This window comes from Nerophis ophidion, linkage group LG12 (genome assembly GCF_033978795.1).
Source record: "Nerophis ophidion isolate RoL-2023_Sa linkage group LG12, RoL_Noph_v1.0, whole genome shotgun sequence".
Lineage (NCBI taxonomy): Eukaryota > Metazoa > Chordata > Actinopteri > Syngnathiformes > Syngnathidae > Nerophis > Nerophis ophidion.
The window spans coordinates 53,046,891-53,060,046 of NC_084622.1; the positions used below are offsets into that span (position 1 = coordinate 53,046,891).

At 37.1% G+C, this 13,156-nt stretch overlaps 1 protein-coding gene across 2 annotated transcripts in view; it reads left to right on the forward strand.

The window, feature by feature from the left end:
* The first annotated feature begins 455 nt into the window (after positions 1-455).
* The window catches only part of cpt1ab (carnitine palmitoyltransferase 1Ab (liver)), a 43,544-nt gene continuing 30,843 nt past the window's right edge, over positions 456-13,156 (forward strand). The window contains exons 1-3 of one of the 2 annotated variants that reach the window (XM_061917736.1): positions 456-630; positions 9,081-9,245; positions 9,596-9,738. In XM_061917736.1, the coding sequence (XP_061773720.1) occupies positions 9,105-9,245; positions 9,596-9,738 (284 nt within the window). In that variant the 5' untranslated portion in view covers positions 456-630; positions 9,081-9,104. The remainder of the gene's footprint in view (positions 631-9,080; positions 9,246-9,595; positions 9,739-13,156) is intronic. The other variant, XM_061917737.1, reaches the window with a different exon arrangement.

A 13,156-nucleotide genomic window follows, 5' to 3' on the forward strand; every position in this document is an offset into this window, starting at 1 on the left:
TATTATGTTAGATCCACTATAGACTGGACTCTCACTATTATGTTAGATCCACTATGGACTGGACTCTCACTATTATGTTAGATCCACTATGGACTGGACTCACACTATTATGTTAGATCCACTATGGACTGGACTCTCACACTATTATGTTAGATCCACTATGGACTGGACTCTCACACTATTATGTTAGATCCACTATGGACTGGACTCTCACACTATTATGTTAGATCCACTATGGACTGGACTCTCACACTATTATGTTAGATCCACTATGGACTGGACTCTCACACTATTATGTTAGATCCACCATGGACTGGACTCTCACACGATTATGTTAGATCCAGTTAGAGTCTAAACCTTTGACCAAGGTGAGTCTCAAGGCGTCCTCAACAACCTCCTGCGATACCACTTCAATCCTTAGAGGGGCGCTGTTGCACCCAATACGGAGGTGACGTAGCAAAAGAAACAAACGCCGTCCACTAGCTTTTTTCTCTCTCTCCCATTCATGTCGCTGGTGTAACGTTAGCAGTCCACACACACGCACAGACAAGAAACCCACGCTCACATTCTGACCGGAACACAGAAGTCCTGCACAAAAAAACAACAACCTCAGATTCATAGGAACGCTCAGTGAGTAAAAACGCCTCCATTGCCTTGACGCGGTCTTGCCTAGCTTGACTTTGCCCACCGCAGTTTAGCAGTCGGCTCATTAAACATGGCTGCGACGGATTTGAAAACACCAACGCTTTCAGTTAAAAACGTGGCGGGTTAAGGTTTCATTTCGTTTGTTATTTGTCTTTTGTCTTCTGCGCAGTAGTAGCTTCAACTGCGCGACGTTTAAGGGCCGTGGGAAAAAATAGTAACTTTCGCTTTTCCTCTTAATCCTAATAAAGACACCGCAGAAGTCACAGCACAGGGACAAAGTGTCGCTTACTATAACACTTATATTTCCTACGTTTATTAATCGTGTTAAAGCATTATTCCCTCATTGCTGTCTTCCCTACTCACCGATAACACCTATGTAGGTAATGGTGCAAATAAAGGTCATTCATTGTCATGTCCACGGCAACAGGACACCATTTAGACTTTGTTTATGCGTCTGTGTTTGAAAAAAAAAAGTCACTTATATGTATTTGACAAGACGTATCATATGTATTGTTTATGGGTTTATTTACAATGGGGGTGTGCACACGTGACCTAGTTTCTGGCAGACCACGTGGTTTGATGCCTGCCATAACATTACAATAACGCGGGGAAGTGATTAATAATAAGAATATTATTATAATAATGGATGATAGTGTGGTTTTGATTCTAGAAATGCATGTTTGTGTTGGGATTGGACGTACTTGAAATGACGGGGTTGTGATGAGACCTGTATTAAACGTAAACAAAACCTTCGTGATGACAGTCGCTGCGTTTTAGACGCCGGTTTATCACCACAAGCAAAATACTTACTTTTTAACATGCGGTGAACGCTTGTTGGAATTTAAGTATTTATTCGATCATTTCTAGTATTGTCTGTTTCCGTATCCAAGCGGCAAACGCGCGGCGACCTTTCCCCTAGTTTCTGCAGTGGTGGGCGGGTCATGTGACGTTTAGGGGGGAGGGGCGGTTTGCAGTGTTGAGGTGGATGATACTGCACGTTTTGGCGTCGACCTTCTATCAAGTGAATACAGGCCCCGTATCGCAGATACCGATACTTTTTATTTCATTTGGATATTTTTGGAAATCATTAACAGCTTTTATGATTGTTACGATCAGTTTGCTGATTGAAATAATAAATAAAAATACAAGATACAGAAAAACAGTAGCAACCGACCTATTTGTTAACATATGTTCATTATTAGAATTTAATATCCCATTATAAGATAATGTAACAATACCGACAAAATTGTAACCTTTTATTACATAAAATTAGGCCTCAACCTATAACAAATTGTGTTGGATGCTGTATTGTTCCAGAAATTATTGCGGGTAAATATTATTGTTGCAAAATGCAGGTGTTTAATAATCATTAAGTTTGTTAATATTAGGGCTGCAACTAACGATTAATTTAAAAATCAATTTATCTGTCGATTATTACTTCGATTAAATCGGATAAAGGAGACAAACTACATTTCTCCATCCATCCATCTTCTTCCGCTTATCCGAGGTTGGGTCACGGGGGCAGCAGCCTAAGCAGGGAAACCCCTGACTTCCCTCTCCCCAGCCACTTCATCCAGCTCCTCCCGGGGGATCCCGAGGTGGTCCCAGGCCAGCCGGAAGACATAGTCTTCCCAACGTGTCCTGGGTCTTCCCCGTGGCCTCCTACTGGTTGGACGTGCCCTAAACACTTCCCTAAGCAGGCGTTCGGGTGGCATCCTGACCAGATCCCCGAACCACCTCATCTGGCTCCTCTCGATGTGGAGGAGCAGCAGCTTTACTTTCAGCTCCTCACGGATGGCAGAGCTTCTCACCCTATCTCTAAGGGAGAGCCCGGCCACCCGGCGGAGGAAACTCATTTGAGCCGCTAGTACCCGTGATCTTGTCCTTTCGGTCATGACCCAAAGCTCATGACCATAGGTGAGGGTGGGAACGTAGATCGACCGGTAAATTGAGAGCTTTGCCTTCCGGCTCAGCTCCTTCTTCACCACAACGGATCGATACAACGTCCGCATTACTGAAGACGCCGCACCGATCCGCCCGTCGATCTCACGATCCACTCTTCCCCCACTCGTGAACAAGACTCCTAGGTACTTGAACCCCTCCACTTGGGGCAGGGTCTCCTCCTATTTAATAACCCTTTATAAGATAATGTAACAATACCGACAAAATTATAAACATTTATCACATACAATTAGGCCTCAACCTATAACAAATTGTGCTGGATGCCGTATTGTTCCACAAATTATTGCCGATAAACAATATTATTGCAAAATACAGGTGTTTGATAACTATTAAGTTTGTTTATATACAATGTTTTGAAATGTAGTGTATAAAAAATGATGTGTAAAAATCCAGTGCTATAACAATCATTCCATAAATATTCAGAGCAGAAAAAAATATTTGTTTTTTCAAAACTCAGGACCCACCAACGATGAATTAGGACTGAAGCAATCGACGGTGTCTCAGAACCAGCCAATGAGTTGTCAAGTTTGCAGTCACGTACATAAATTCAGTGTAAAAAAAAAAAAGCTCTGGTAATAACAACACATTTTAACATCCGAACATATTTCTACTTTACAACAAAAAGATAAACAAAAACATAATCCTATCAAAGTCATATATTTTCACCGTCATGATTTTTACATTTATAAAGTATATATATTTTGCATGCTTTCTTTTTTGTTGTTGTTTATTAATATTTGTACAATGTGCTGGAGGCCCCAGGCCCTGTTTTGGACACCGTTGGTTTATTTAGTCAACTGTATAACATATCTTGAAATACAGTAAATTATGATTAGCATGTTTTATGAACACACATGTAAATAATATAAACGTTTGGACACTCTTAACCTTAGACCAAGGAGAGTACTAAAGTCACAACATAATGGAAGAAATAAAAAAAGTAGCAACAAACATACTTGCGAAACAGATTTACAAAATTTTAATTAATATACCATTATAGAGAGAATGTAACAATACCAACAAAGCAACCTAAATATACCCTTTTAATACATACAATTTAGGCCTCGGCTGATACTGTATTTTGCTGGACAATACATTGTATCACAAATTACTGCCGATAAACAATATTATTTTTTAGCATTATTTTGAGACCAAATTAAGCACTAATGTAAACATATATTATTAATGCAAGTAACCCTCTCAAATACAATTACATTGTATTTTTAAATTTGTATTATTTTTTTTTTACCATTTAAAATGAAAATAAAATTTACTCTAAATCTCTGTTAGAAAAACCTGCTGCTAAATAAATATTGAACATGTTCAAGTGCAGTTTTTCCCCCAAAAAGTAGATCCGGTGTTTTTTTGGTACCTTTTTTGCCATCACGTTTCAACAAATTCAGCATACTGGCTCATTTGTCTGTTTTGATAGGTTAATCTTGCTCATTTGGTTTTAATCAAAATCCTCCCACAATGGGACATTTGGCTTTGCAATAATGTTTTGTCTTTCTATTTTTTGTTAACTTGTAGTTCTTCTCACTAGCAACTAAGGAGTTCCGCCTCCACTCACAGGGACAAAGATTGTGGATGGTTGATAGGAGGGTTCACACCATTCTTTTAATACTGATCAAACATTCCCAAGTAGCTCTTTGCACCCTGTTTAGAAGCAAGAGACAAAGAAAACAAACACACAAACTCGGCAATTTATCGATGCTGGCAAAATCATTATCAAGTTCATTGTCATTTTTATTTTTAATTTATTGACTGATTGATTATCATCCTGTCCCTACAAACAGTTATCTGAGCATAATGGAGTCAATAGTGCAAAATAAATAAAAAAAAAAATGGCAAAAAAACATTATTGGTTCTCATTTGCCTCTGAATCATACTTCGGCCCAACAACATATTCCCTGTTTTAGTGAACAATATAGAAATATTTAATTATCAACAATGTAACAATAGGAACACCACAACAACAAAAATACAAGAATTGGTTAAAATTACATATTGTGTGTCCACATGGATATGGTAAACCCCCCAGCCTATAATATGTTTTTAGACTCAATGTTTCAAAACAATCTCTGTTTGCATGAAAACATTCACAGGATTGCATGCACTTTTGTCCAATCATTAAATCAAAAATGAAACCACATCTGAATTGGTGGCATGAAAACGCCTCTGTTAATCAATGTTCAGTAGTGATATATATGAAGTACAATATTGTGTACACAGTCTTTAAAGGGCAACTGCACAGTTTTTTTTAAAAATGTAAGACAAGAACCTAAATGTTTTTGTTTTTTTTCTACTTGTAAATAAATGCTAGCAAAAGTCAGCTAACAATGGAGCCAATGGGAGTCGCTCTATTCCGCCTATTATGCGCTGTAAAAACATCTAAAAACCTCTGTCCGTGTTTTATATACACACTGAAAGTACCATATATATGTAATGTAGTAACAGGCACATTCATAATAAAATGTAATATTTACATTTTTTGCTCATTTGAAGCACACAACAGCGTATTAATTTCACAGACGCATCACAACAAACACTAAGTATCATATAGTAGTAATGCTAAGTGCTGAACAAGAAATATGAACTACAAACATACGAAAACAGCCACTTACTGTACAATGTCCGCTCTCACTGGGATGTAGACTGATGGGACGTTCATGTCGTCCCATTTAGATGAAGAATTAATCATGATCCTCACAAAGGAGTAAAAAAAAAGTGCCGCAAACAAACGTCTTTCTTGCGATCTCCTTGTATACGTTAATTGTCAAAGTTGACTTACTTCTTGGTTTATGGCCACAAACCTTTACTTTACAGTTGAGATGCAAATTATAATCTAGAATTAACTTTCACTAGCTCAGAGGTGATGCACCAGCTCACTGGCTCAATGTAGCAATATAGCAACATAAGCTAGTTATTAGTGCTCTATGTTCATAGCGCACCAAAAAATAATTTGTCTGCTACTGCGCTTATAATAACAATATTGCTAATACTTGGTTAATATTCGGGTCACGAGATGTAAATAGAGTATTGTTGGTGTTTTTGGATGTTTTTTAGAGGGCTTTATGAGCGTAATATTGTAGTCCCATTCGCTGCATTGTTAGCCCAGTTGTACTTGCCGTATTTAATGACTTAGTTTGTTAATTTTAGTTTATTTCCAACATGCATACAATACAATACAATTACAATGCCATGCAAAACATATTTCCAGTTGTTTCATTACAGCACATCCGAAAAGGAGTAGGAAGAAGCATCCTACCCCTTTTCATGTTTTAGCACTTATATCCCCTTTTTTGTTTTCTGTGTGTAATAGAACAGTGAATAAATAAGTAAAGACATGAAATATACCAAAAGTAAATTACATAAATATTTAATACATAATACATGTTAGACATTTAAACATATACACAATATACGTATATATATGGCTTCAAATATATTTTCTGGGTGACAATTTGTATCCTGCCTTCCGCCTGAGTGGTACTCTATATATATCTAAGTATATCTAAAAATATGCATTTTAAAATGATCTGCGTTTGTGTGGACATGGCTTAACACAGAAGAGAACTGAAAAGTATTGTTCTCATCACACTAGGAATGAGTTGATATCTGTACCGCCCTTGGTATCGGTGCAATTGTTACTTGGGTCCATCCCCCGCTGTCTTATGCAGCGACCATGCTCTTTTAGTGCGCTGAAAATTTACATCTAGCCTGTCCTTCAGCCTGGACACTACCTATACTGAAATAAACTGCTACAAAAACAGTGCAATTAACAGTGGAATAACAGTGCAATACATTTTCATAACTTGGTCACGCTGGCGACCCCACAAGGGAATAAGCGGTAGGAAATGGATGGATGGATGGATGGATGGATGGTCACTACTGCATAGTTTTTCTTGTTATATTTTTATTTTTAGTGATATATTTTTATTTTTATTGTTGCTGTTTATTTTTATTCTGATTGTTATATTTTCTATTTTATTTCCATTTATACCCCCGTTATTTACTTCCTACTCTTTAAATTCGAGCTCAATTCTGTAAACTGCTGCTGGAATTTTAATTTTCCTGAGGTAACTCTCTTGAAGAAATCAATAAAGTTTTATTTACCTATTTATCTATCTATGTCAAAGCATGCATACCATAATGGTATGCTATTGTACAGTACTTGTATTATTTGTGCATTAAACTTATCAATGTGATCAGTGGCGAAATGAACAAGACTTGAGTGCACCTGCAGATGGCCTTAAATGGGTCATATTAGGATTGTTTCCTACATTTAAAACACTTCCTTGTGGTCTACAATACATAACATGTAATGGTGGTTCTTTGGTCAAAATGTTGCATAGATCATATTTTACAGACCATCGTCGAGCTGATTTCTGACTGTCTCTTCAGGATGCACGGTTTTGTTTCATGTGAATCTACTTTGACAGCGTCTTATCCACGTCAGCCGTGTAGTAGTTTTTAGCCTTTCCATATCGAGACTACTGACAGATATAAGTTAGAACTATGCGCTACTTGGTATTAGAAATGACAACAGCAGAGGATGCATGTGTACGTACGAGCCAGTCTGTCCCACAACAAGAGGATATAGAAAATTTGGGAACTTATTGATTACAGTGTCGGACGACAATGGCGGACTTGTACACAGCTCTTCGGGCAACTTAATACCATATATAGAGATATCCGCTGACGTTACCAAAATGAAAAATGTCACTGATGGGGCAAATTCCAAACGGCTCTTTGGAGGAAGTATGAAGAAAGGCTAGATTGTTTTCATAAAAATATCCTCAATGCCTCAATGGTTTGATTTCAAATTTTTGGGGTTCATGTAGATCAAAACCCAAATACGCAAAAAAAGTAGCAAAAAATAAGAAAATTTTGCTTAGCATAGTAAGTGCCTTTTAGACAAACAACAAATCGTTTTTGATTATGTTCTTTTGCTAATTCTATTGCTTTCACAGATATGATGAATGCATCTTTAATAGTGTGGTTGGACTTTAAGGTTGTCTCAAAGGAGATGTACACATATTGACAGGTTTTTCTACTATTTTTGTCAACTTATTTAGTTTTTTAGAACAATATAGACAATATAAATTATTTAAATGTGTCTGACAATTGGGATAAAAGCATATGACGACACATTCTAGCGGTTTTATATTCATACATTTCTTTTTTTTTAAGATGGATCAGGTCTAGTGTCTTGTTTCCAAGAATTGAATTCTTCTGACAATACTCGACTGAGGAGCTTCATGGAGAAGATGACACACTTGTCCAACCAGTTTTTCAAACTGTAACAGTTTGTTATAATGACAAAACCCCCCTTGTGCAGCTCGCTTCGGTCTCAGGTTGCAAGAACTCATACCAATAAGAACATCTGATATTTTGGTGATCAATGAGACTACTCTTTAAACTCTAGGACTAAAAAAATAAAGAAAACTGTCACCTCGTTCCAGTTTTAAGATCATTATACAAACCAAATTCCAGGGTTAGTTAATCGATATCTTTACAACGATAAAGTATGTATATATATATATGTATATATGGACAAAGATAAGACCTTCTGGAGGAAAGTTCTGTGGTCAGATAAAACAAAAATTGAGCTGTTTGGCCACAATACCCAGGAATATGTTTGGAGGAGAAAAGGTGAGGCCTTTAATCTCAGGAACACAACCCTACTGTCAAGCATGGTGGTGGTAGTATTTTGCTCTGGGCCTGTTTTGCTGCCAATGCAACTGGTGCTTCACAGAGAGTAAATGGGACAATGTAAAAGGAGGATTATCTCCAATTTCTTCAGGACAACCTAAAATCATCAGCTCGGAGGTTGGGTCTTGGGCGCAGTTGGGTGTTCCAACAGGATAGTGACCCCAAACACACGTCAAAAGTTTTAAAGGACTGGTTAAATCAGGCTTGAATTAAGGTTTTAGAATGGCCTTCCCAAAGTCATGTGGACAATATTGAAGAAAAAAGTCCATGTCAGAAAACCAACAAATTTAGCTGAACTGCACCAATTTTGTCAAGAGTAGTGGTCAAAAATTCAACCAGAAGCTTGCCAGAAGCTTGTGGATGTCTACCAAAAGCGCCTTATTGCAGTGAAACTTGCCAAGGGACAAATAATAACATTTCTGTATGTATACTTTGGCCCAGCAGATTTGGTCACATTTTCAGTAGACCCATAATAAATTCATAAAAGAAGCAAACTTCATTTGTGTTTTTTTTATGACGAACAAGAATGTGCTCCACTCACTCTATCACAAAAAAATAAGAGTTGTAGAAATAATTGGAAACTCAAGACAGCCATGACATCATGTTCTTTACAAGTGCATGTCAACTTTTGACCACGACTGTATGTAGCGAGTTTTTGAAAAGTAGCAAATGTGGCCAGCTCTTAATGAACTTTTCCTTACATGGAGAATAGTTTTTTTTTAACAAAAGCATTTTTGTCCCCTTGTGATTTCTTCCAGTAACTTTGCACAGACGCAGCCACCATGGCGGAAGCTCACCAGGCGGTGGCTTTTCAGTTCACCGTCACTCCGGATGGCATCGACCTGCAGCTGTGCCACGAGGCTCTGCGCCAAATCTACCTCTCTGCTCTTCATTCGTGGAAGAAAAGATTCATTCGTTTCAAGGTGAGAGGTGTTCTGTTTGAATTGGGGGGGCAGTGTTGAAACTTCAACCCTGCAGAGTCCATCTCAGATGAGTGAAATCCTTTAATCGCCTATTATCATTAACTAAGACCGTTTCGTCTCTGGTCTTGGCAGATATTAGGTCAATAAAAAGCATCATAAAAGCTTTGTTGGAATGTGCCGAGGTACATTATTATAGTTCACACACTGATAATTTAATGTCACCTACTCACAAGGAACATGCCTGACGTTTCTCTTTGTTGATCCAATCTATTTCATAAAAAATATTATTAACATTGTTTTCACAATTTTAAACCCTATTTTAACATGATTGTTGGTGTAACCTTCTACAGAATGGAGTTATGACTGGAGTGTACCCAGGCAGCCCTGGTGGTTTCATGGTTGTGGTCGTATCTTACATGTCATACAATAAATACAACCAGTTGGATCCATCTCTTGGTTTGATTTCCAAATTGGGACAACACATGCCTATAAGGTAAGCCACCTTACTGCCCAAATAGGAAAAGACTATGAGTGAATCTTGACTATGAGTGAATCTTGAGGGCAATTCACGCCTGGTATCGTGTCAAGAATGAGAACTCTTTCATGGATAATCATTACCTGCATGTTAACCATGTCAAGATGATGAATGAAGGTCATTATAAACAATGACTTATTAATCAGGTTATTTGGTGTGCTTGGTAGGGTTGCAAAATTCCGGGAATATTCAAAGTTGGTAACTTTCCATGGGAATTAGCGGGAATGTATGGGAATTTACAGGAAATAACAGTAATTAATCGGAAATTAATGGGAATACTCATTGAATGCAACATGCTAGATCTTGCAGCATGATTATTAGCTAAAAAAACCTGATTTAATGCAAATTCAGTAGAATTTCAACCCTGCACTGTGCATTCCTCCATCACATGCACGGACAATTCCCAGCATGCTACACACTACAACAGGGCAATTGAGCCCACACTAGTATTTGAGCCCAATGAGTTCATCCAGTCAGGTAAGTTTTGATGGTATCAGTGGGGTAAATATATTTGATCGATGGTATTTAAGTTTAATAGAGGTGTAATTGCTTGTTACTGTAGACTACTCCAGCAGACTTCCACTCAAGCTAGCTAGCTGTTCCAGTACTTGTTAAATGATTTTGGGGCCAATATCTCTAAATGGCTTGGTTTATGTACCACCACAGTCTGATAATGAACCGAAAATATTTCTCGGTTATTTGTGATGCCAATTTTCTGTATGTTAAATCCCAGTCATTGTTGCTAACAACGTTAGCGATCCGTATTTACCTTTTTTCTGATCTGTAACGTTCAACTAGCAAATACTAAATCAAAATATAGTTTCCTCTACCTTCTGTTTTGTTAGCCATTGATTGATTGATTGGTTGAATGATTTAAACTTTTATTAGTACATTGCACAGTTCAGTACATATTCCGTACAATTGACCACTAAATGGTAACACCCGAATAAGTTTTTAACTTGTGTATGTCGGGGTCCACATAAATAATTTCATGGCCATTCTGTTGTCTTACAAGGACTTAGGTTATAGTTTAATTGAATGTAGGTTATAGTTTAATTTAGCACGCTGATTGAGTGTTCATTTATTCATGTAGGCCAGTGGTTCTCAAATGGGGGTACGCGTACCCCTGGGGGTACTTGAAGGTATGCCAAGGGGTACATGAGATTTTTTTTTTAATATTCTAAAAATAGCAACAATCCAAAAATCCTTTATAAATATATTTATTGAATAATACTTTTAACAAAATATGAATGTAAGTTCATAAACTGTGAAAAAAATATAACAATGCAATATTCAGTGTTGACAGCTAGATTTTCTTGTGGACATGTTCCATAAATATTGATGTTAAAGATTTATTTTTTGTGAAGAAATGTTTGGAATGAAGTAATGTTTGGAATGAAGTTCATGAATCCAGATGGATCTCTATTACAATCCCCAAAGAGGGCACTTTAAGTTGATGATTACTTCTTTGTGTAGAAATCTTTATTTATAATTGAATCACTTGTTTATTTTTCAACCAGTTTTTTGTTATTTTTATATCTTTTTTTCCAAATAGTTCAAGAAAGACCACTACACATGAGCAATATTTTGCACTGTTATACAATTAAATAAATCAGAAACTGATGACATAGTGCTGTATTTTACTTCTTTATCTCTTTTATTCAACCAAAAATGCTTTGCTCTGATTAGGGGGTACTTGAAATAAAAACATGTTCACAGGGGGTACATCACTGAAAAAAGGTTGAGAACCACTGATCTAGGCAATTTCTATTAATTTGTCCATCAGTGAAATATTTTCAAAGACTACTCCAATTGTTTAGCTGATTATTTATATATGTGTGTGGCATTACATTTGTGTTTTACAAGAATAAATAAATACAAACAGAATAATGCCACGTACACCATCTGGTGTGTGGAGACATTTCACACCAATGTAGGCGGAAAGGTTGTGTACATACGCAAATACTATGCAAATAGTTACGGCAAAAATGCCACAAAGATGCAGCAGCATATAGACAAGCTCCCAATAATATATGATTATTGTAATTCTCTATTAATTCCCATTAATTCCCATGGGCGTTGTCCAACTTTGACTAATCAAAAAATGGTCAGTATTTCCGAACTAACCAAGCTTAACTTACCGTGGTAAGTTTCCGGAAGTTTACCGTAAACTTTCCATCCCTTTGCAACCCTAATGCTTGGTTAACAATGCATATAACAGTCATCAATTGGAAAATGCTAAATATAAGGTTGTTTCGATCAGGATTTTATGGTGCTGATTCAGATACCGATCATCCATGAGTAAAATCGGCCAATACCACTATCATTCACATGTATCAATTGTATGGTAAATGTTTCAATTCAAAACGGCGAAAACATTGACAAACATAAAAAAATGATTTTGAGAAAATACAAATATTGACTCAATCCCTCTCATATCGATCATATACTGATACTTCCCTTGGTCTTGATGTCACCAATTTATGGATTGATCTGCCACCCTCTTCCCTGTGTACTGGATGCAACAATGCTGACACACCAACAGTTGTTGTTATTTTATATTCCCTCTAGACTCTTATTAATTAGCTTTTTATTTTCCTGTTAATATCTGCTTACTTTCTGCTGTAACACGGTTCCATTTAGACTTCATTAATGTTTACTAAGCACTTATTTCAAGGTGTTATTTGAAACTAGCTATTAGCATGCCTGCTTCAGGCTTGTCCTCAGTGTGTATTAATATTTAGCCTTGTCTTCCAGTGATTGATGCTTGATAGTTATACTTAAGATACTAGGATATGCATTTTATTAGCCGTAATGAGGGTGATTATTATTACCCTGGGGACTACGTATGGGGACACATCATTAGCAGCTAGCCGCTTGTCAGCCGGGGGACTACAAACAAATAGTGTCAGCCAAAGGGGGTCAGCGTTTGTGACGCCATTAAAAGGCGCTACTCTGCAAAGATAATCTCATATTCTAGAATGGGAAAATTAGTCCCACACTGATTTGGTGGCCGATTGATTGGCACATACCTAGGAAAATGTGTTTTGTTACAACATATCCACACCATTTAGATAAACAAATATTGTGTGCAGACAAATGTATTTTTTTTTTTTGTAAAAGGTCCAGCTTACCTGCTGACAGTTTTGTCTGACACTTCAGCCTTCATCGGAGCTGTAGGAGCTTCCTGAGGTGACGTGTCTAAAAGCAGCTGGCCGGTCCAAGGAACTTTATTTTTATCCAACAAAGGCTGAAGTCTCAGCCAAAATTGTCAGCAGGTAAAAGTCACCTCTAACTCAAAAAAATCTATTTTTGTCTGGACATAAGAAGCATTTTTTCCTGCATTTAAAGAGGACACGAAAACCATAATTAATCA